This window comes from Pyrus communis, chromosome 4 (assembly GCF_963583255.1).
Source record: "Pyrus communis chromosome 4, drPyrComm1.1, whole genome shotgun sequence".
Lineage (NCBI taxonomy): Eukaryota > Viridiplantae > Streptophyta > Magnoliopsida > Rosales > Rosaceae > Pyrus > Pyrus communis.
Genome location: NC_084806.1, coordinates 4,955,144 through 4,975,618, shown reverse-complemented (window position 1 = coordinate 4,975,618; position 20,475 = coordinate 4,955,144). Strand labels below are relative to the sequence as shown.

The following is a 20,475-nucleotide window of genomic DNA, read 5'->3' as shown; positions in this document are numbered from 1 at the left end:
CTACATAAGACAACATCCAAGTTATTGAGGCAAATTGTATACTACATAAATCGTTGAGGCTAATTCATAAACAATCAACAATTCGTTTTTATTAAAGAACAGACATCTATTATCGACGTATTGTCAATTGATTCAAGTGAGATTTTAGTGTAGGGTTACGCTAAGTTTTGCAAGATGGGCGATCTATTCAAGACGAATAACTTATATGACATAATATGACATGAAATGTCACGATCCCATTATATTAGTGTTATGTAAGCTGCTCTCCTAATCAGTTTTTGTGTATTTTTTTTTTTCATAAAACTGGGCCGTTGCCGACAAACCACTATTTGTGACTTGTGTCTGTAGCGAGGCGGCCCAGTCAAAAACCCATATCCTTCTCTATCTGCTCTGCCTCCGGCCCTGTGGCCTCTCTGATTTCCGAAACTTTTACAATCCATCGTCCTCCGGTAACTGTGATGAACTGCTTGTCTCAAGTTTCGTCCTACACAACCGCCATTTTCAGAACCAAGTCCTGCTTCGTCACGGCGGCGAGTTCTTCTCTGTGCGCATCTCTTCCCTGGAGAACAAAATTCAACCGTCCGATTGGGATTAAGTCTATCAACTTAGAATCAACGAAACTCCATGTCCAGCTCTACTCCTCTCGAAGCAAAAGAAGCAGCAGCAGCAAGATGACGTCGCTTCATTCGCGGAGAAATTCCGGACCCGAACCGGTTACTGAACCGGAAAAAGACGCCTTTTATGTAGTTCGCAAAGGGGATATCGTCGGTGTTTATAAGAGCTTCAGCGATTGCCAGGCCCAGCTTGGTTCTTCGGTAATTTCATAATTTTATTTATTTATTTTTCTGGATTGAATGAATTAAAATGTGGTTTAATTTCAATATTATTACCTATTTATTTTTGAATTTTTGAATTGTGGTAGATATTTGATCCTCCCGTTAGTGTGTACAAAGGGTACTCTTTGACTGAGGAAACTGAAGATTATCTCGTTTCGTTTGGACTTAAGAACGCAATTTACACCATCAGAGCTGAGGATATGAAGGGCGATCTTTTCGGCAAGCTTCTGCATTGCCCTTTTCAAGTAAGAGTTCCACTTGTTACTTCTGTTTTGCAATTCCAAAAGGCGAAGTTTTTCGCTTCCCATTTCGATATGAACTTGTAATTGATGGCATAGTAGTTGTTTGTGCGAGTTTTGAGTTGCTTTACTTGGTCTCAAGTGACATAACAATGTAATTTTGCCCAAGAGATGCTATTGTTTTTATGGATTGGCTTTGTAGTGGTGTAGGATTATGTTGTTGTCTTTCTCGTTTTAGGATCCAACATCTTCAAAAGATGAAACATCTGCGCTGGATGCATCCGAAAAGAGACCCCGTCAAGTGCCTGGGTCGGAAATTGTGGTAAGTTCAGAATCATAGCTATCTCTGAACTGGAATACCCTTGTTCAAGAAAATGAAGAACAATAGATGTCTTGGACAGTCATTACTACCTTATTTCTGAAATTTCGAGAATCTACAGGAAAATTTTGGTGTATTTCTCAATGTTATTATTTCGTTAAATAGAAGAATGATACGTGATTTTTAGTGTTTCTATCCATTTTTTAATATGATTTTTTCCTTGTTTATCCCTGTTCAAATGTAGGCTTGTTCTGTATTGTTAATTGTTTTTGTTTTCATTGATTTGGCTGCTTTAATCTCTAGCACACGTTTTGATGCTGTGCAGGAAGTAATTGGTTCAACTTCCATATTAGAAGACCAATTCAGAAAGCATGTCGAAATAGAACATTCCACTGAATCGCCACCCCTGGACACTGTAAGTTGAATATTTGGTGACGTTTGATGGCTGGAAAACATGTTTTTATATTTATTATTCTTTAGATAATACATATATGAACTACTATGCCCCTTTTTCAGATTTCCTTAATTGATTCTTTACAACCTGAAATTCTCTACGTTATTAGCATATTGATTTGCACGCGTTGTAAAAAAAATAAATGAGAAATGATTTTGTGGTCATGTCATATTTTTAGGAGTCCTGTATTCTTGAGTTTGATGGTGCGTCAAAAGGAAATCCTGGACTAGCAGGTGCTGGAGCTGTGCTGCGAGCTGATGATGGAAGTTTGGTATGCATTTTGCCTAAGGGGTTTGTCTATATTTTAACACTTAAAAAATCATCTCTCTGACCGTTCTTTTTATGTAGATTTGTAAAATTCATGAAGGTCTCGGTGTTAGAACCAATAATGTTGCTGAGTACCGAGCTCTGATTCTAGGGCTAAAATATGCTCTTAAGAAAGGTTTTACTAAGATTCGTATCAAAGGTGACTCCAAACTCGTCTGTATGCAGGTTTGTTAATGACCTTGTTATCTTATATTTGGTTTTGTCTTGAATTGTTATCTTTTGGCGTACTTTTGCTGGTTTAAAGACAGTTTTTAGCAAATTCACTCACTAACCTGCATATGCTGGTTGATGTTCTTAAATGCCAAAGCCATCTTTAAGCTTGAAACGAAGCTGTGTAGTGTTTTATTTCTTAAAGGGCCTTTCCTTCCTTATATGCAGTTGCCATTTCCTTTTGATCTTTGTTCCGCACGTGTGTAACTGTGGGTGTTATGGGAACAGGTTCAGGGGTTATGGAAGGTCCGAAACCAAAACATGTCTGATTTGTGTGAAGAGGTGAAGGAACTGAAGGATAAATTTATCTCATTCCAGATCAGTCATGTTCTCAGGGTGGGTGAAGTTGATTCTGTTTATATTTTGTGTTCTACGATAATTTTGTGGGTTTCGGGTTGCACTTCTTGTTAATTCCTCATCTGTCCCACACCAGTAATTTACCACCTTATTGGGGATGGTTATGAAGTTTTGACATTTTCTTGACTTCCAAAGGAACTAAACTCGGAGGCAGATGCTCAAGCAAACTTGGCAGTCCGTCTTAGCGGTGAGGCTTTCAAATCTGAATTTTGCATTTAGGGGGTTTCGATCTGCATACGGTCATCTGACCAACCAATTTAATTTATCATTATCTGTTTGCTATGTAGACGGTCAAGTCCAAGAGGAGGAGTATGGGAAGTAGTTTAAGCATGGTCTACTGCTGGGTATTTTCGCGTTGGTATCAAACAGAAAGTTAATATGATCATTACGAATTTTGTTACTCGTTGTCCTCAAGTTGAGTGTTGATGCAGGTGACTGAGTTTTTCAAAGATTAGACCCTGATAAGTTCAGGATCTTTGGCCTTCCAGCTGTGTGTATGACGACCAGTGTGGCTTCGGTGGTGCCTTGCTACTATGTGGTTCATGTGGCATTAATTAGCAGCACAGGAATGATTTCAGCTGAGAAACCTACCCCCATTCCCCATCTGCTAACGTTTCTATCTTTCAAGGTAGAGCCGGGGAGTGGCACCCGCGGTCATATAACTCGTGATGCAAAAGGGAGATTCAGTTTTGCAAACTCGCACCCCGCAAAGATGGGATTTGGAAGCCTCAGCATACAGAAAAGGTCAAGCCTAATGTGAAGTTCGATTCGCCTAACCAATTATCATCCTTTCATTAAACAAAAGCAGATACAATGTGCTTTTCCTACCATTTATACGACGAAATATTTGCTTGTAATCAATTCATTTGTTGTAATTGGACAAAGCCTTCAACCTCAGGTTCCTTTCGACGTTACAAAATTCAGTGTTATAAGCAGATACAATGTGATTTATCTACCCTATTTATATGAACAATACTTGCATGTAATCTTCTAATGTCCATCTCGATGCCTAAATAAATGTTTGTACATTCCAATTTGAGTACAAAGAGGTGAACATGCTGTCTGGCCAACTAGCTTAATTTACGGTTATTCCATCCAAATAACATTAAAGTGATTAAATTGATCGTCAAGTTAGACAAATAACATTTATGTATACAAACGAAATTTTACGTTAAACTAATTCAAACCGCAAAGAAAGAGGATTCATATTTGAAAACATTCAAAAAAGCATATCCGTTTTAGTCAATGTACCTACATCTTAGTATGCGAAAACGAACAAATTGATTAAATTTTGAAGCCCATAACTTTTCAAATCGCAAAGAAAGAGGATTCATATTTGAAAACATTTAGACAAACATATCCGTTTTAGTCAATGTAGCTACGTCCTAATATGCGAAAACGAACAAATTGAGTTAAATTTTGAAGCCCGTAACTTGGGGACCAAGGAAGGCATGGCCCTAAAAATGATGCGATCCCTTTTTCTTTCTTCAATTTAGTGATGGGAACATAAACTCTTGAACGACAGCCGGTGCCGCCGCTAAAACCCCTCAAAAAACCAGAGCCAAAGATGACGGTGGCAAGGCTGATCAGATTGCTGCCGAAACTTACAAAAACAAGAGCTTCACTTTCTTCTCCATCTCCTTCGTTTAAATGTCTATTTTCTTCCAAAACACCGTTTCCGCAGGACGTCGTTTCGAGCACAGCTGCCGACCTCGCTGACATGGGCGAAGAAGAAGATGACGACGTGCCCATCTACTCTAACCCGACTGCTTCCGCGGCGGCGAAGATCATGCTACCCACTATCCTTCAGCCAGGCGTCGTGGTGTACGATGGGGTCTGCCATCTGTGCCATGGAGGTATTTCAGAAATCCCATTTCCCCTTTGAATTTCTAGGGTTTTCAATTTGATCCGAATGGGGAAATTGGGTCTTGGTCTGATATGTCGTTGCAAACAGGGGTGAAGTGGGTGATCAAAGCAGACAAGTACAGGAAGATCAAATTCTGCTGCGTCCAATCGGAGGCTGCCGAGCCTTACCTGAGATTGTGTGGTCTTGATCGAGAGGACGTTCTTCGTCGATTTTTGTTCGTCGAAGGCCCGGGGCTTTACCACCAAGGCTCTACTGGTTAGAATCTCTCAGCATTAGCTTTAGATTATGGCGACCCTATCGTACTCCATCTTTTGAAATTTCATTTGACATGATTCTGCAGCTGCACTGAGAGTATTGTCCTACTTGCCTCTCCCTTACTCTGCTTTGAGTGCTTTCATGGTGATCCCGACTCCTCTGAGAGAGATGATCTATGATTACGTTGCCAAGCGGCGCTACGACATCGGTGGCAAGTCCGAAGATTGCTTGGTTTTGCAAGAGAAAGAGCTGCTGGAGCGTTTCATTGATAGGGAAGAGCTGATGGATCGAGCTCCCCCAGATTTGTAATCAGTTCTTATGAATGTGTTACTTGGTTTCACTAAGTGCTTTTGGAAGTGTCAAACTGAGTAGCATTGTCTTAAAATGATATATTACTCGTAATTTCGCGTCGACTGCACTCTGGACGCTAATGCGGCTGCCAAACTAATAACGCATTGTCGTTGTGGTGTTCCGATCTATCCACAAACCAATGTCGACACGATAATATGGTTTCAATCGAGGTTGTTATGTTTTCTAACTTCTTAACGATCGTTTTGGGGAATTGTATTGAGATTATTATGACATTATGAAAAATATGTAATTATCTTGAGCATTTTTTATGAGTATTATGAACATATTTCTTATATTAATGCATTGGTTTTGAGACAATAATACCATGAGCATTTGTCAAATTATTAATTTGTTAGAGAAAATAAAAATTGGTAGTACACGCTTCAAGAAAAGGACTAACTTAGTTACTTATGAAGATAATAGCACCATGTCATTTCTCATGCATAAGAATGACATGGGAAAATAAAATCGAGGATAGGAATTAGCGAAAAAAAAAGAGGGAAATTTTTTTTTTTTTCAGTTTTTTTAATAATTTTTAAGAGTGAAATGACTTAATTACCCTCACATGTTATGCACATGGTCTCATTTAACAGAAATATGGATGGAATATATGAAAAAAATAACGGTAGGGGGCAAATGGGCTAAAAAAATTAGTTTGAGTCCTTAATTTTCCAAAAGAAAAGTTCAGGGGGGAATTCGAAAGCTAAGTGAAAGTTCAGGGGCAATATTGACAGTTTACTCTAAAGAAAATGATCTTGGGTTCTAAAAACACTTGAAATCCTTTCTATGTGTTTTTTCTAATAAGCACTTCAAATATTTTTTCAAAATTTGCTTGCATTTTTACTAAAGATTGATTTCAAAAATATTTTTATTAAAAACGTTTTCAATTGTGTGAAAACATTTCCAAACGAATCTTTAAAATACCATCTTAAAAGACCATTACTCCAGACATAAATGGAAAACTGGATAGAACCATTCCACATTACACTAGTCGCATTTTAGAAACAAACACTAGACTGTAATTTGTAGGGCACTTCAAAGTTAAAGTACCCTTTTAAAAATAGGCGTATGCCGATATTAGCAGCGCGCACACGGTATTCTTTAGTAAAAGGCGAAAGAATAGTTCGCACTGTGCACACCACACGGCTCCGTGACTATAACAACCAGCTGGAGAAGCGTTATGTAATACGTCTTGGATGGTTGGTGTGCTTCTCCTGATCGATGTGGGACTCCATTGCAAATTGTTTTATTCTTTGTTTTATCTTTCCAGACCCTTTACCGAGTTCGTCCAAGAGAGGAACTATTGGCAGGTGACAAAGATAAACATGATTGTATACAACTGGGGATACGAAAAATTAGTCATGACTAAGGTCTTTGCACGTCATTAAGTGAGAGTGGCTCAAGAATCAACCTGAAATCCGAGGCTAGAGTCGGGTTCTAGCTGGCCTTATCCAAGATACTCCGAAGTTTTCCAACGAGAACAAATCAGCGAGTGAATTCATTTGCGGAGAAAGATGATTTCGATTAAACTGGATTAAGCGTTTGGATTTACGAAAAACATTCAAAACAAATATGCGAATTTCAACACCGAATAATAGAAGATTACGGGACCATAAGGCAGAAGGAACAGCTTTTCATTGATAGACCTCAGGAACAGATTCACAGCATAATGTTGCAACAAAAGCAACTAATACACTTCCAAATTTCCCTTGCCATCAGTTTTACAAGCACAACAGATACCAAAACTACTTGACCAACTCTATAATCTATCCTTAAACTAGCAAACTACAACGAAACAACCTTGCATAACAAGAGCTTGAGCTTCCTGTTAACTTTCATCACCGCCAGTCCATTCGTTCCAGTCCTTGTCAACATGATTTTGCGCCCATTTGATTGCCGCACGAGCTGCCTGGGGGCCTCCAGGTAATCCCCGTTCATTTAGAGTATCGGCCATGTCAATGAACGGAACCACCAAGAGTGTCCCAGGACCACCATACTCGGTGTGCAAGAAAGTACTGAATATCTGTCGACAAGAATCATCAGAGGGAAAATAGTTTAGTGCCTATACACTCCAACAAATCAACAGGAATCTTACCCCTAGAGATGATATAAAGTATCTAAAATCCATACGCAGCAGAAGCGGATTTTAAAGTATTTAAAATCTGTACGCAGCAGAAGCCACCTAAGAAATGATTCACAAAGCAGTTCTGTTATCTGTTATCCAGAGACCGTAATGTGCAAATCCTGCATTTTTGTTCTGCATGAACTTTTCTTAAATCCTGCATTTTTGTTTTGGTCCATCGTCTCGGATTTTAATAAGTTCATCAAACGGCGGCCAGAACATTATTCTAATTTAATCGAAATAGCCAAGTTCAGGCCGAGCCACCCGAAAGACAACAATGTGATGAGCATATTTTGGTAGCTATAACATGATGTAACATATTTTGGTTGCCATAACATAGACATTCAGCAATTTAAAGAGTCTAAAAAGATAGATTGATGCAAGTTTAAATCGGAAAGGCATTGAAGTACCTCAGTGCAGATGCCTACGATTTCTTCGACAGAGTCTTCATACATTTCTTTCTTGGATAGCTTGTTCAGCAGATGGGTCCTGAACTTTTCTGTCTCCTGCACCCAAAAAGAAAAAAAAAACACCAGAAATCGAATAAAAATCAAATCTTTATGAGGAAAATGACTACCAATTCTTAAAATCTACTAAAAAATCAAAATAACAAACTTACGGCATCAGCGAAATCAGGAATTGGGTCGGGAAATTTGTATTCGCCCGCTGCTCTGCATATCTGGTGCTTTTCTGAGGACAAAAATGGCGAAGCAGAAGAAAAATGTATACTACTGGTTTTTGAAACCCTAACACTCGAAATCGAAGACGAAGAAGAAGAGAGGAAGGAAGGGGAAGAGTGAAGCTTAGGAGGAGGCAGTGATAGAAGCGGAGCTGCAGTTGCCCAGCTCATCTCTTTCCTTCTTCTCTTATCTAAAACCTCCACTAAAACCTTATGCCGTATATACTCGTGGAATTGTGGGATTTGGATTTCTCACAAGGGCCTCTAACTGTGTCGAATTTGCAATTGAGCCCCCAGTCCCAAGGGGTTAATTTGGAATAAAGAACATGGGACTATTGAATTCTTTTAAGAAATAACAATACTTGATTACTCAAAGATGAGTAGGAACTAGCACTCAAAATTGTTTATTGTCAATTTATAGAACTTTATGTTTATAATAAAAAAATGTTCATATTATAAATCATCCTATAAAGATCGTCTCTACAAAAAATCAATTAAAACAAAGGTCGTTTAGCCATCAACTTGTTTTAAAACAAATGAACAGTATTAGTAAAAGCATTACGAACCGTCTAGATATTTATTACAATAAATTGACTAAACGATCTTAGTTTTAATGTATTTTTTGCAGAGATGATCTTTACAGAATGATGCATAGTATGAACGGTTCTGATCATAAGCACAAAACTCTATAATTAAAACACTACGAATTTTAAGAAGAAGTTCCTACTCATCTTTAAGTAGCCGAGTATTATTCATATTCCGTAACGCGGCGGCTCATAGAACCTAGTTGGATTTTTTCAATAACATGCGAGTACAAATGTTTTTTTTTTTTTTTTTTGGGAGACTTAACGCTGCGCATTTGGCTTTCCAAAATAAATAAGAGAAAACAAAAGAGCCACATGATTTACAAGGGATCCTATGTCCACAGGAATAAACAACTCATACAAAACATTTACACATTTCACAGATTTCTCTCTTGCGGTTGAAGCCAAGGAAACCCGAGGAAATCAAACACCTCCTTTTCTGTATCAAACTTCAAGCTTGCGCTAGCCCTCGCTCCCTGAAACGGAAATGATACAAGCAGGCACTAAGCGAACCGTGAAAGAGATACAAAGTGTGGTCGAAAGATCCCAAAAACAACAGGCCTTTACCCGTTTACTGCCAGAAGAGCCCTGCGTGGCTGGAAACAGCCCTGTGTCATCAAGCCGGAATCCTTTAGATTCAGCTAGTAATCTCAACCTGCATTCATAGATAGGATTTACAAAAATTTTGGCTTAGCATATGTGCGAGTGACAATTACCCTAATATGGCACATCAGAAAACAAGGATTCAAATGATAATTGTATACAAATACTGTTAGTATGTAAGTTGTTGAGCTGATTAGAAAATGTTATAAGATTGTTATGTGTGTTATGTCTCAGCTTATAGGCTGAGCTATTGTGTAAAACTGTGGTGTGTTGATTAAGTCTCATAGGGCTTATCACTTGACAAGTGTCTTGATCTTAAGATAGGTTGTAATGGTTGGTAGAGATTGAATTGAGGATATGTCTCTCTCTCTCTCTTATCAGTTAAGTGACTCTTCGAGCTATAGTGCTCTGCAAGAAATACAATGATAGTTGTTCAAGAGCTGTGCTCTGTGTGTTTCTTCTCTCTCTGATTTCATCTTCAAACCTTTCAAAATATTTCTTTCAAATCTTGTTAGACTTGGTTGTGTAGTGATATAGCTCGGATTCTAACAAATACTGCCCAACGGGTATGAGAGAAATGATACGAAGAATGTTCTCGAAAACATGGGCGTCAATGAGTCCTGAACATTCTGTTTATTGAACTACGAGACTAACTAATCAACAATGTTTCTTCTTCCCTCTAATTTGAGCATGCTTCAAATATGAGAAACTATGCTTAACATAGTGTAGAAGTCAATAAAGTAAACAAACCTCCGATTCAATACATCATTCCCTGTCCAAGCTATTAGTCCAAACGCATATATTTCCCGTGGGTAGACCTATAAAAGCAAAGCATGTAGTATAAAAACAATCACCCAAAGCAGGCCGTTATGCCCCAAGAGGAGGGATATACTACAATAGTGTAAGTGTACGAATATGTGATTTGAGTGCCTATATTACCGTAAGGCGATAAAATTTGGAGAAAAAATAACTGCTGCTAAATGTTTCTAGTAATAAACATGAAATAAATCACCAACAAAAACCTTAAGATCTATGCGATGCCGCAGCTCTCGTCCAGGATATGTGCAAAGCCCGAAATATGTGTCGACGCCTGAATCAGTACCCTGCTCACGTTATTGAATAAAGAAGTTAATGCAAGCAATTATAAACCACGGAAAGTGCATTATAATAACATGGAATAATAAACCAAGAAACACATTAGGGTTATGCAGACATTACATTGGCTATGCTTTCTGAAGTCAGATGATTCTATATTAAAACAACCAAGACATGTATAAATACTTTTTGCAGCATTTGACTCGACACAAACCAAATGCTTCTTACAGTTACCACCACTCAACTAGTAGGTGGAAACCTGAATTCAGTTTGTAACCCCGTGTCTGTAACACTGACATATGTACGTTGCAAAAGTCGTGAAAAGAAACGCATAAACAGAGAAAAGAATCATGTTACCTCCTCACTATGGGTACTGAAAACCAAATCCTCCCTTAAGAACTTCATATCCTTTAAATGCTTTACATACTTTGGTAAAAAGCCTTTATGACTGTGAAAACACAGATCAAAGTACGTCAAACTTTCCAAAATTAAAACCAGGAACTTGACTAGTATAGTAAGAAAACAACTACATTATGATCTTAAGAAATATGCATATCAGTATTTCTTAGTGCAAAGAAAATAAAGGGATGAGAAATTACGGCTTTCATACCTCATTCCATCTGGATGCGTAATTACAACATCCAGATCCCCACAAGAAGCTTTCCCACGTCTGTACGAGCCTCCACATACAATGACCACCTACGTGTAGTACAAAACTTAAGGCCACAAACTAGAATGGAAGCCAATGCTGTAATTGTGTGCAAGACTAATGCTTTTAAGGAATGCGTCAATGGATGTTATATTGATCCACATAACAGTCGTACCTAAATAAGGGATTATAAAAGCATAGATTCATTTGGCTCAATCAATTCCACAATATGGCAGCTGTTTAACACCAGCGTAAATATGCAAACTGAAGTTAAGTTCATTCTCTCTATTACACCAGTTCTTTGTTGCCTCACATAGTAGTTGAATCAAACGTAATTATGCTTACACACAATTATGCTTACCCCAGGCAAAACTTCCTCTCCGGCTTTCTGTAGAAGGCGCTCCATCTCTTCAGCCTATTGAATATAAAAAGCACCAATTTTTGTGGGTAAAAAGAACTCAAGTCAGCATAGAAATCAGGAAACATCATTATAATTAGACCTCGTGACGTGGGATCCTCTGTTTGATATCATCATAATATTTTAACCCCAACCTCTGTGATTTAGTTAATGAATCTTCATTCTTCAAATCATCTAATGTGCGGTATCCTTTCTCGTATAATTTCAGTGCGGTAGCTGGACCAACACCCCAAATTTCCTCAAATAAGGCGATTGTTCGTACCTGCAATCCATTAACCGAAAGGAGAAACCAGAACCGTCAATACAATAACGAAATGAAGTTGTGGACTCAGAATTAGCTCAAATATTGCGTTTGATATAGATAAGATATAACATCTCCTTATCATATATACATGTATGTGTATTACACACGTACACACCCATAAACATAAATCATAAGTGAAGTAGTGTATTTACAATTTATATGACATAAGAGTTCAGATTTCAAATTAGCAGCATAATACTGAAATCATAAATTTACTGAGGATCTTTCCAACACCTTTTCATCTGTTTCAAAGTGCTCCAACTTGGATAACTTCCCAGTAGTCACGATCTCCTGAATCTGCAATCACAGATCAACAGCTTCTGTTATCAAGTGGACAAACTAAAAAAACTCACCATTCCACACAGAGAAGTAATCTGCATATTCTCAGAATAGGAAGATTGAAGTTGAAGACTTACTTTGTCTGTCACTTAGACTCAAAACCGATCACAATTTAAGTAACTGAAAACAATTTCTCACCCTAACAATCCGTTTGTGATGGAAACATTAACCATACTTCAGAAGGCTCACAGCTTCACAAAAGACACCTAGTGACATGTACTTTGCACAAACATATTCAAAGATTGAAATTAAGCTAATACATCGTCCTCATACAAACCTATATCATGCACATTGACTTACATGATCTTGCATTGACTTTCCAATGTTGGGTAGGTCTTTAACTTGGTCCATACTTTGAATCTTGAAAGGTAACTTCTCTATAACCGCTATAGCCTTGTAATAGCTAAATGATCTTCGGTCATCACCCAAGGCTTTAATTTCAACACATGAAACAACCACACAACATCAGAATCCTGAAGAACCAAAATGCAAAGCAAACAAATAGATGTTACATAAGCCCCACCTCTATATATATTGATAAGTTTCCCGAAAATCTCGGTTATGTTCCTATTTAAATCAGGTGGGCTGTAGGGCACGGTTGATTCCAATGCTGCAACCTGATCCTTATTTGGGGCTTCGTGGGTTTTGGGTATTGAGGTCTGAACCAACTCATCACCAGGAGAAGATGATCTTCTCTTTTTCGGTTTTGGTATTTCGTCATCGCTCGAAACATAATCACTGGAAGACTTTTCTGCTTCCAATTTTACAGGGTACAAATCCTCAGACACCAATTTTCCTGAGCTCAAGCTGTCCTCAAGCCACTGATAAACTAAAACACTCTACAAACCACCCAAAGTTTGGAACTTTGAAGAATTATTATAATGCATTACACTTTTCAAAAGTACCCAATTGAAAATTAATTACAAAGACTAGAAGAAACGGTGAATAATTACTCACTCCTTTGAAATTAGCCAATTTCTCACTGCCCACTCGTTCTAAGAGGGCTTTTGCGCTCATAGCAAGTATGTGAGTGACCTTTTTCGTTAAGTGTTCCTCAATGGAGGCCCCCATTTGGACCAATTTTTGCTTCCAAATCTGAAATCTTATGTACCAATTTCTCAAAACATAAAGTAAGAAAAAAAAAAACATGGGTTATGGAGTGGAGAAGCTGTGAGTTTCAGACCTGTAAACGGCGACTCTGAACGCCGTTTTCGACTAAGAAGACGACCATTCCGGCGAACATTCCCTGAGGATCGGACGGCGGACTTTGATTTCTGGTTGCCTTTGGCGCCATTACTTTGACTTGGTCACGTTTATTCTGGCTGTTTCCAGGGCTTCTACAATAAAAGCCGTCGGGAATTTTACAGTTTTCACTTCTATGGGATTGGATGCGGTCGTTATCTAAGAACTTTACGTGCAACCGCTATCCATAGCATATAATCCTGATCGTTGGAGGACACGTGTCACGGAGAAGACATTTGGCAATCAAACACCATTTCTTCGTTTTTGATGGGTGGCAATCAGGTGAATTAAGCCAGGATGGTGTTTTTTGTCTTCGTGCCATTTTTTTTATCATATTTGTTATCTTAATGGGTCGTATCGTGTTAAATCTGTTATTTTAACAAGTTCTTGACATGTGACCCAATAAACCTGATTTGTTAATGAGTCTGTAGTTTCGTGTCAGGTTTACAAATCATTCAAGAAATTGGCATACCTCATGTCTAGATTTGGCAACGATATCTTATCGTGTTTTTAATGAATGATTCGATAACAACCAAAGAGGTTAACGGTGTACTCAATAACGACCTCACTCGTTAACAGTTTACCCGAGAAAGACCCCACTCTTTAACAAATTGACCTGAAACTCGTTATTTTCGTATCGTTTCGTATCAGATTAACAAATCAGGTAAAAAATTGCCGGGTCTAATAATAATGTGTTAGTGAAACTCAAAAAGACTCAAGGGCAATAATAAGGAACAAACATGTTCCTTCATTTGAGTACAAACTATAATATCTCTCCCACTTCCTTCCCTCTTATTTAAATAGCTATGGTTAAACCACGTTAACATTTTGTATTGATTTTTTTATATAGAGAGCAAAACAAAACAAAAATTGTGAGAGAAGGGATGAGAAGGAGATAAAAATACAAAGGGAGATAATCCTGCTCCTCCAAAAGTACTCATTTGATTAACGAATGATCCAACGGACCAAAATGTATCACACGTTATCCAAAAATACTCATTTGGAGTTACTTTTGATACTCAGGTGGATGAACTTATAAGGGCTGTGAAACATGGAATTGAGACGACATCAGCTTCTGGTCAGTGCCGAACAATGGTGTTTGCAAATACTGTTGAGGCTGTGGAATCGGTAGCAAAGATATTGAAGAGAGCTGGAATGGAATGTTACCAATACCATAAAGATTGCTCCTTGGAGGACCGTGCAAAGACATTGGTTGATTTTCAAGAGAAAGGTGGCATTTTTGCATGCACTGATTCTGCCGCACGTGGCGTTGACATTCCAAATGTATCACACGTTATCCAGGTGTGTCTGAGTTTTTTATACTGTTTCAAGTATTCATCGGGTATTTATTAGCATGAAACTCTTGGCATCAATTACTCATTTCAGGCGGGTTATGCTACTTCCGCCGTGGACTTTATACACAGGGTTGGTCGCACAGCCAGAGCTGGTCAGTATGGACTTGTGTCTAGCATGTATACAGAATCTAACCGTGACCTGGTTGCCGCAGTTCGTCGGGCAGGGGAACGGATCTGCCTGTGGCAATTATAAAACTCACAATTTGAAACAGATTGGTTATTACATATGGGGCTTGATTCTATCATTCTTGTTTTTACAGCTGCCTTGCGAAGAATCAAGGATTCATCAGCTAATGTGGAGAGCGTTCTCGCTTAAGACCGGCAAGGTTAGTAGAATAGAACTTGCATCTTAAATAACTTCATTATGATTTGAGTACATATTTGTTATGATATAAGGGATGGGACTGATTATATTTTTATACTTGTAGTATGTCTGCCGAAAAATCACACTCGTAGATGTTGATGAGGATGTTATAGCATAAGAAAGCTAGGTTGCGACGAAACTGATGTAAAAAGAAGCACACGCAATTCATATTCATAGATTTTAAACTTTTTACAACAATGATATTGACGAGTGAATCTCATGATCAATAAGAAAATAAGCTCGGAAGAAGCATAAACTAGTTTAATCTGTGCCGTTCATAAACTCCTTTGCTTCTCCATTCTTATTAGCAAGCCTCAGATGCTCTACAAAATCACCAATGCTCTTGTTAGAGCTCCCCCCTTCACTAAATTCTTTCTTAGCCGTCTCCCTCCATTTACTCGAATTCTTCTTAATGTCTTTGCTTCTCTCTCCCTCCATTACTCCCTTCAAGCACCCGACAAACTCTTCTTTCCTCACGACCCCGTCCTCGTCTTCCTTAGCTCTCACTCCAACCTCCCATATCTCCTCCACAAACTTAGCATTAGTCAGCTGATCTGCCCACTGCGGTATAGCCACCATCGGCACCCCAAGGCTGAGCCCTTCAAGTATCGAATTCCAACCGCAATGAGTCACGAAGCACCCAACTGCTTCATGTGCCAGCGCTTCCAGCTGGTTGCACCATGTCACAATCAAACCCTGTTCCTTTGCCGAGTTGACAATTCCATCGCACAGCTTACTGCGTTCTGATTCTCTTATCACCCACAGGAAATGCAGTCCGCTTTCTTTCAATCCCAGTGCCAACTCCTCCATCTGCTTCGCGCTCAAAGACACCATGCTTCCGAAGGAAACATACACGACCGATTTGGGTAGCTTTTCTTCTAACCATTTGGCGCATTCTTCGCCGAGAGGCTTCCATAGGCTTGCTCCATATCCTCTATCCCCCTTAATCTTCCCATCCAAATACGCTGAAGGCACCATGGGGCCAATCAACTTCACCGGCCAGAGCTCTGATATTCCTCGCGCAGCCTTTCATTTTTTAACATAAAATCAATACTTGCACGCAAAGTTGATAGTATGACGAGAAAACATGCGTATGTTTTCCGGTAGTGATAAAACGATAAAAATTGGCAGGATGATAATATAACATAATCGTTTGACAAGAAACATAAGTTAATTTATCTAGTATTTGTGTACCTCGCTTTCGAGTGCTTCGAAGGTGTTTGCAAAGATCCAATCAGCCTTGTCCAAGTTAGGATACTGATTCAGCTTCATCTTCAAGTAAGCCGGGTGACTATCTGGCTTCTTAAGAAAGCTAGGCAGGTCACGTAAGTTGAGCGGAGGCAGGCCAGGAACCAACAAGGGCATGTCCTCGAGCTTACACGGCAGTGAAATCAAACCGCGATGAATGTGCGAAAAAATGACGCACACAGTCGCCGAGTTGGTAAAGAATGAGGCTCCATAGACGCCATGTTTCTTGGCCACGTCAAGAGCCCACGGCAAAAATGAATCGCACACAATACAGCTGACAGGGAAATCGGAGCTTTCATACTTTTGGAGGAGCTGAGATAGGGTTCTTGAGCCATTGATTTTGAATGACTGAAGGAAAGTGTCCTCATCTGCGGCTTGAGCAAAGCCGGCCTCGTCGAACCCATCAGAGATGGGCTCGACGCCAACGTTTTGGACACGAATGGAGTTGAGAGTGTAAGTGGTGGTTGCCAACGTGGCCTTGATGCCTTTGGAGGCAAGGCGTTTTGCAAACTGGAGCAGAGGGTTGATGTGGCCTTGGCTTGGATATGGAAGCACGACAACATGAACCTTCCTCTCCATTTCTTCGCAGCTTTTTGGCAAGAAAATGATGGGAAGATGAGCATTCAGATGATGTCGGGTTGAGAACGGAAGTTGTTGTGTGGTCAGTATTAATTAGCACGAGGTTCGACTGTATAATTTTGATTCCGTGGTTGGCATAAATACGTAAGTCTGTATGCCTTGTTTAAATCAATACCCCCTTGAATTTTTAAGGGGATGGTGATGGGTAGACCTGATAAACATATATCATGCATGTAATCTCAATGTATTGTGTCATATCAAACTCGTTATCTTAACGAATTTTTAACAGGTGATCCGATAACAACATGATTCGTTAACAGGTCGTGTTATTTCATGTTAGGTTAACAAGTCATGCATAAAATTATCATGCCTATTGTATAGATCTGACGATATCTTATCATGTTGGCAACCCGATTTGTTAACGAGTTATTAACATGTTGACTCGAATCTGTTATTTTCGTGTTGTTTCGTGCTGAGTTAACGGGTCGTGTAAAAATTTGTCAAGTCTATGATGAAGTTTTGGGAAAGGGCAGGGAATGGGGCACGAGGGATTTTTTTTTTCAAACTTTTTTTGTTTTATTTTACTTCTTTTTTAAGTTCTTATTTTAATGGTGACTACTATATGCCACACAAAGTGTGTGAAACTTTTTTTTATTTTTTTTGAACAAACGATATTATCTATACTAAGTGAGGGGGTGGGCTTAGCCTCATAATGAGCTAGTAATAATGTGGTTCAAACTTGTCTTTGACAAAAAATTGAACCTAAGATCTCACACTTACAAGTGCAGAGGAATACCCTAGACCGTAGTACTATGTGACTTTTAATAAAAAAAAAATGAAAGGAGAGAGGAGCATAGAAAGAGAAGGGAGAATTTTTTTTTTTTTTTTAAATATTAAAATTATGTTATAATCATATATGGATGATGCTTTAAAAAACAACAAAATTTGTTTTATATGAAATTACATTATTGCTTATGTTTTTATATTTATGTTCAGCTTTTATTAGATGGTTAAAACGTTAATTTCATAAGATTTTTATCGGCCATCAGAGTTTTATTTATTGAGAATCAGAGTTATGTTAATAAATATGTTAGAATCTTTAGATTATAATTAATTTATTCTATTTTTCTAGACAACGCTTTTTCATTATTGTCCGTCGTAAAATAGCATACTCCTGTTGCACTCATGACATAGTGTAGAAGCATAAAAAAGATGCGGCCCAGTCGTCCCTACAGAAGCATACGAGGTGGGAAACATAATAAATCAGGGGACCGGCTTTAATTCTCTCTCTTTTTCCCGCCCTTGTTTTGTGACCGCGATGGAAACATTGAAATTTAAAAGGAGGCAGATTGTCTGCCGTCTTGTTTAGGTGTCATTCTCATCTTTTTTTATTTGTACGATCACGGTTAAGTTACGTCAACATTTTATATTTTAATTGTTTTTTATCTTATTATCTCTATAAAAAAATCAATATAAAATGTTGACGTGATTTAACCGTAATCGCACAAAATAGTAAGGGATGAAAAGGATACCCAAACAGGAGGCAGACAATCTGCCTCCAATTTAAAATGTGAACAACACTTTGCTTTTTGTGCGGAGGAGATTATGTTCAGATAAGGAAGGGAATGTACGCCGTTCAAATGACGGAAAGGTGAAAGTAAAGGGGTCTAATTCGATTGAACGACAATAATGCGAATATGGAATCTGAGTTCAGATATGTACAATGCTGCGATTGAATATCCTCGATTGACAACGAAAACATGGATGGCAACATGCTAACGCCAACCTGATGTCAAATAGACCTCGGCTGCACACACGGACAGAAATGGCCCGATGGCTTGGTTCGGAAGCCCACAAACTGACCGACCTTTTGGAGTGAGCTGGAAATGGATTTTTGGGTTTTGGATTTTAAAATATTTTTCACTATCAAATTAAAAAAAAATCAATGAAAATCAAACAATGTAAAGTTAATAAACAAGAATATAGAAGTGCAACTGTCATTTTACAACAGTGGTGGAAATATGTTGAGTTCTTGTATGACGGTGTGGGTCAAACTCCGTCCGTGACTAATCTAACAAAATTTATCGTTTGATAAAAAATTTAAAAAAAGCAAGAATATAGATATGGAGAAAATAGGTGTAACATCAACAGAAAATTTAAAATCCAAACTATAACGAAACAAAAACATCATACAACATACTAGTCATATCAGTAGCAGGTCCCGCAGGCTTCTATGTTGCCAGCGATGCCGGGAGGAACACATTTGCACCTCTTGCAGCCAACAGTTTCCTCTCCGGATTCTTTTAGTGCGGATCCTAAAGATTCATAAATTGTGTCTATTTATTATACATCGTGCGATTAGTTTTTATCATAAATAGCAGTGGTTGATAATGTGGCGATGAGCAACCGCATTAGTGCACGATCATGCATTTTCCATACCAGGTAGTCATCATTTTCAACCCCTTCAATGTCAGAGTTGTCGTTGAACCTTGGTGGGCACTTTCTTGAACTATCAATAAATCCCATAATTCCATGACTTTCCAGAAGCAATCAAACCTGAATGCTCCAAGTAAGATAGTTTGAATCATCAAGCTTTACAGTAACAGAAGTGGTGACGGTGGAGAGAAGACTGGTAATCGGCGACTGAACAATTTGTAGCTGAGTTGCAGTTACCATTTTGCAGATTTCGCGAAGAATTTTTTATTGAGACTTTTGATTGAACAGTTGGTGGGCAGACGAGAAGAAACCAACTTTTTGAGTGACCGGTATGTTTTCCGACGCCAAAAATCACAGAAAGATGCAAATTAGAGGGTAGAGAAGAGAAAGAAATGCTTTAGAGGTTGAGCGGAAACACCTGATCGGCCGACGATGATACCATGTTAAGATAGCTACAATAATAACTTTTAAGATAAAAAGAGATGAAGGAAATGAGAGAAAGTTGTATCAGTAAAAGTGTTTTTTCTTCATTAGGAAACTATACGATTTACATTGTTCACTTATATAGAAGTTTTCAATACCAAACTTGCAGAGCAAGTAATCCTCTTTAAATACCACCTTATATCAACTAACTCCCTCTAACCAAAGCACCAGATTCTAACTAACCAACTATATGTATAACAACCTATTTAATCTTTTGACAAGTGGCTTTGTTTTAACCATTGATAACTTCCTCACTTGGATCACACTCTTGAACTTCATCCTTCTTACAAATTTAACATTTAAAAATAACGATGCCATCTCGTCCTCAACAACGCTGCCATCTCCACCTTCGTCGTCAAATACCCCTCTCCCTCATCATAAACACCCTCAGCCTCCACGTCCTCCATGACTACTACGACCCCCAAAACTTCATAAAATCCCTGACGGCTCCGTCCTCACCACACTCTCTACTAGACCATTGGCCACTTACGCCTCGGTTAATCTCAGCTTTGTCAACATCACTGATCTATGCAATGCTAGATTGAATCCACCATTGGCAACGAAAATGAGGCTAGCCACACGGCTGATGTCATCCTGAAGTTAACCTGTCGTGAAATAAACCTGGGTGCACACACAGCAAGATTTCCCTTCATCCTTCTTACTGCAGTGCAGTTTTCATTTCTCTTCCTTATTCTATTAACTTTTCTGTGACTTTAACTTATATTTTTAAAAATTTCTTGATTACTCTTTATTTTATATT

The 20,475-nt window shown here is 38.6% G+C and overlaps 5 protein-coding genes and 1 non-coding gene across 7 annotated transcripts; 2 read left to right on the top strand and 4 right to left on the bottom strand.

Moving 5' to 3' along the window:
• Positions 1-410: 410 nt before the first annotated feature.
• On the top strand, positions 411-3,788 carry LOC137731936 (uncharacterized). Its single transcript, XM_068471199.1, has 9 exons — positions 411-815; positions 923-1,081; positions 1,720-1,809; positions 2,027-2,119; positions 2,197-2,340; positions 2,614-2,721; positions 2,878-2,929; positions 3,030-3,086; positions 3,174-3,788. The coding sequence occupies exons 1-8, from the start codon at positions 459-461 to the stop codon at positions 3,062-3,064; spliced, it is 1,038 nt and encodes a 345-aa protein (XP_068327300.1). The 5' UTR covers positions 411-458; the 3' UTR covers positions 3,065-3,086; positions 3,174-3,788.
• Positions 3,789-4,065: 277 nt separating this feature from the next.
• On the top strand, positions 4,066-5,380 carry LOC137731935 (uncharacterized). Its single transcript, XM_068471198.1, has 3 exons — positions 4,066-4,598; positions 4,697-4,864; positions 4,950-5,380. Exons 1-3 carry the CDS (start codon positions 4,310-4,312, stop codon positions 5,171-5,173), a joined length of 681 nt encoding a protein of 226 aa, XP_068327299.1. The 5' UTR covers positions 4,066-4,309; the 3' UTR covers positions 5,174-5,380.
• Positions 5,381-6,244: 864 nt separating this feature from the next.
• On the bottom strand, positions 6,245-6,364 carry LOC137733052 (U5 spliceosomal RNA). Its single transcript, XR_011068370.1, has one exon. It is a non-coding gene; the product is annotated as a U5 spliceosomal RNA (small nuclear RNA).
• Positions 6,365-6,834: 470 nt separating this feature from the next.
• Positions 6,835-8,299, bottom strand: LOC137732441 (protein PLASTID REDOX INSENSITIVE 2, chloroplastic). The gene is made up of 3 exons (XM_068471748.1): positions 7,957-8,299; positions 7,748-7,843; positions 6,835-7,238 (listed from the first exon to the last, which is right to left on the bottom strand). Exons 1-3 carry the CDS (start codon positions 8,185-8,187, stop codon positions 7,044-7,046), a joined length of 522 nt encoding a protein of 173 aa, XP_068327849.1. The 5' UTR covers positions 8,188-8,299; the 3' UTR covers positions 6,835-7,043.
• A 463-nt stretch (positions 8,300-8,762) lies between these two features.
• Positions 8,763-13,366, bottom strand: LOC137731909 (DNA polymerase lambda). 2 transcript variants are annotated; one of them, XM_068471165.1, is made up of 13 exons: positions 13,192-13,366; positions 12,966-13,103; positions 12,532-12,847; positions 12,309-12,439; positions 11,904-11,966; positions 11,448-11,627; positions 11,309-11,362; positions 10,909-10,997; positions 10,656-10,746; positions 10,226-10,306; positions 9,954-10,021; positions 9,168-9,255; positions 8,763-9,076 (listed from the first exon to the last, which is right to left on the bottom strand). In XM_068471165.1, exons 1-13 carry the CDS (start codon positions 13,300-13,302, stop codon positions 8,978-8,980), a joined length of 1,509 nt encoding a protein of 502 aa, XP_068327266.1. In that variant the 5' UTR covers positions 13,303-13,366; the 3' UTR covers positions 8,763-8,977. The 2 variants fall into 2 exon arrangements, with proteins under 2 accessions (XP_068327266.1, XP_068327267.1); XM_068471166.1 differs by having other exon boundaries at positions 12,966-13,110; positions 13,192-13,331.
• A 1,748-nt stretch (positions 13,367-15,114) lies between these two features.
• LOC137732452 (UDP-glycosyltransferase 74B1-like) lies at positions 15,115-16,806 on the bottom strand. The gene is made up of 2 exons (XM_068471761.1): positions 16,164-16,806; positions 15,115-15,995 (listed from the first exon to the last, which is right to left on the bottom strand). The coding sequence occupies exons 1-2, from the start codon at positions 16,794-16,796 to the stop codon at positions 15,231-15,233; spliced, it is 1,398 nt and encodes a 465-aa protein (XP_068327862.1). The 5' UTR covers positions 16,797-16,806; the 3' UTR covers positions 15,115-15,230.
• Between the last annotated feature and the right edge of the window lie 3,669 nt (positions 16,807-20,475).

Bases quoted from the DNA above. Each gene is read 5' to 3' on its own strand.
- LOC137731936 (XM_068471199.1), top strand. From the start codon at position 459: ATGAACTGCTTGTCTCAAGTTTCGTCCTACACAACCGCCATTTTCAGA. The intron at 1,810-2,026 runs GTAAGTTGAATA...TCATATTTTTAG, and splicing joins AATCGCCACCCCTGGACACT to GAGTCCTGTATTCTTGAGTT. The intron at 2,722-2,877 runs GTGGGTGAAGTT...TGACTTCCAAAG, and splicing joins AGATCAGTCATGTTCTCAGG to GAACTAAACTCGGAGGCAGA.
- LOC137731935 (XM_068471198.1), top strand. From the start codon at position 4,310: ATGACGGTGGCAAGGCTGATCAGATTGCTGCCGAAACTTACAAAAACA. The intron at 4,599-4,696 runs GTATTTCAGAAA...CGTTGCAAACAG, and splicing joins CTGCCATCTGTGCCATGGAG to GGGTGAAGTGGGTGATCAAA. The intron at 4,865-4,949 runs GTTAGAATCTCT...ATGATTCTGCAG, and splicing joins TTACCACCAAGGCTCTACTG to CTGCACTGAGAGTATTGTCC.
- LOC137732441 (XM_068471748.1), bottom strand. From the start codon at position 8,187: ATGAGCTGGGCAACTGCAGCTCCGCTTCTATCACTGCCTCCTCCTAAG. The intron at 7,844-7,956 runs GTAAGTTTGTTA...TTTTGGGTGCAG, and splicing joins TTCCTGATTTCGCTGATGCC to GAGACAGAAAAGTTCAGGAC. The intron at 7,239-7,747 runs GTACTTCAATGC...TCTTGTCGACAG, and splicing joins TCGTAGGCATCTGCACTGAG to ATATTCAGTACTTTCTTGCA.
- LOC137731909 (XM_068471165.1), bottom strand. From the start codon at position 13,302: ATGGCGCCAAAGGCAACCAGAAATCAAAGTCCGCCGTCCGATCCTCAG. The intron at 10,307-10,655 runs GTAACATGATTC...TAACGTGAGCAG, and splicing joins TCAGTACCCATAGTGAGGAG to GGTACTGATTCAGGCGTCGA. The intron at 10,022-10,225 runs GTTTTTGTTGGT...TTGCTTTTATAG, and splicing joins GGCATCGCATAGATCTTAAG to GTCTACCCACGGGAAATATA.
- LOC137732452 (XM_068471761.1), bottom strand. From the start codon at position 16,796: ATGGAGAGGAAGGTTCATGTTGTCGTGCTTCCATATCCAAGCCAAGGC. The intron at 15,996-16,163 runs GTACACAAATAC...AAAAAATGAAAG, and splicing joins TCGAAGCACTCGAAAGCGAG to GCTGCGCGAGGAATATCAGA.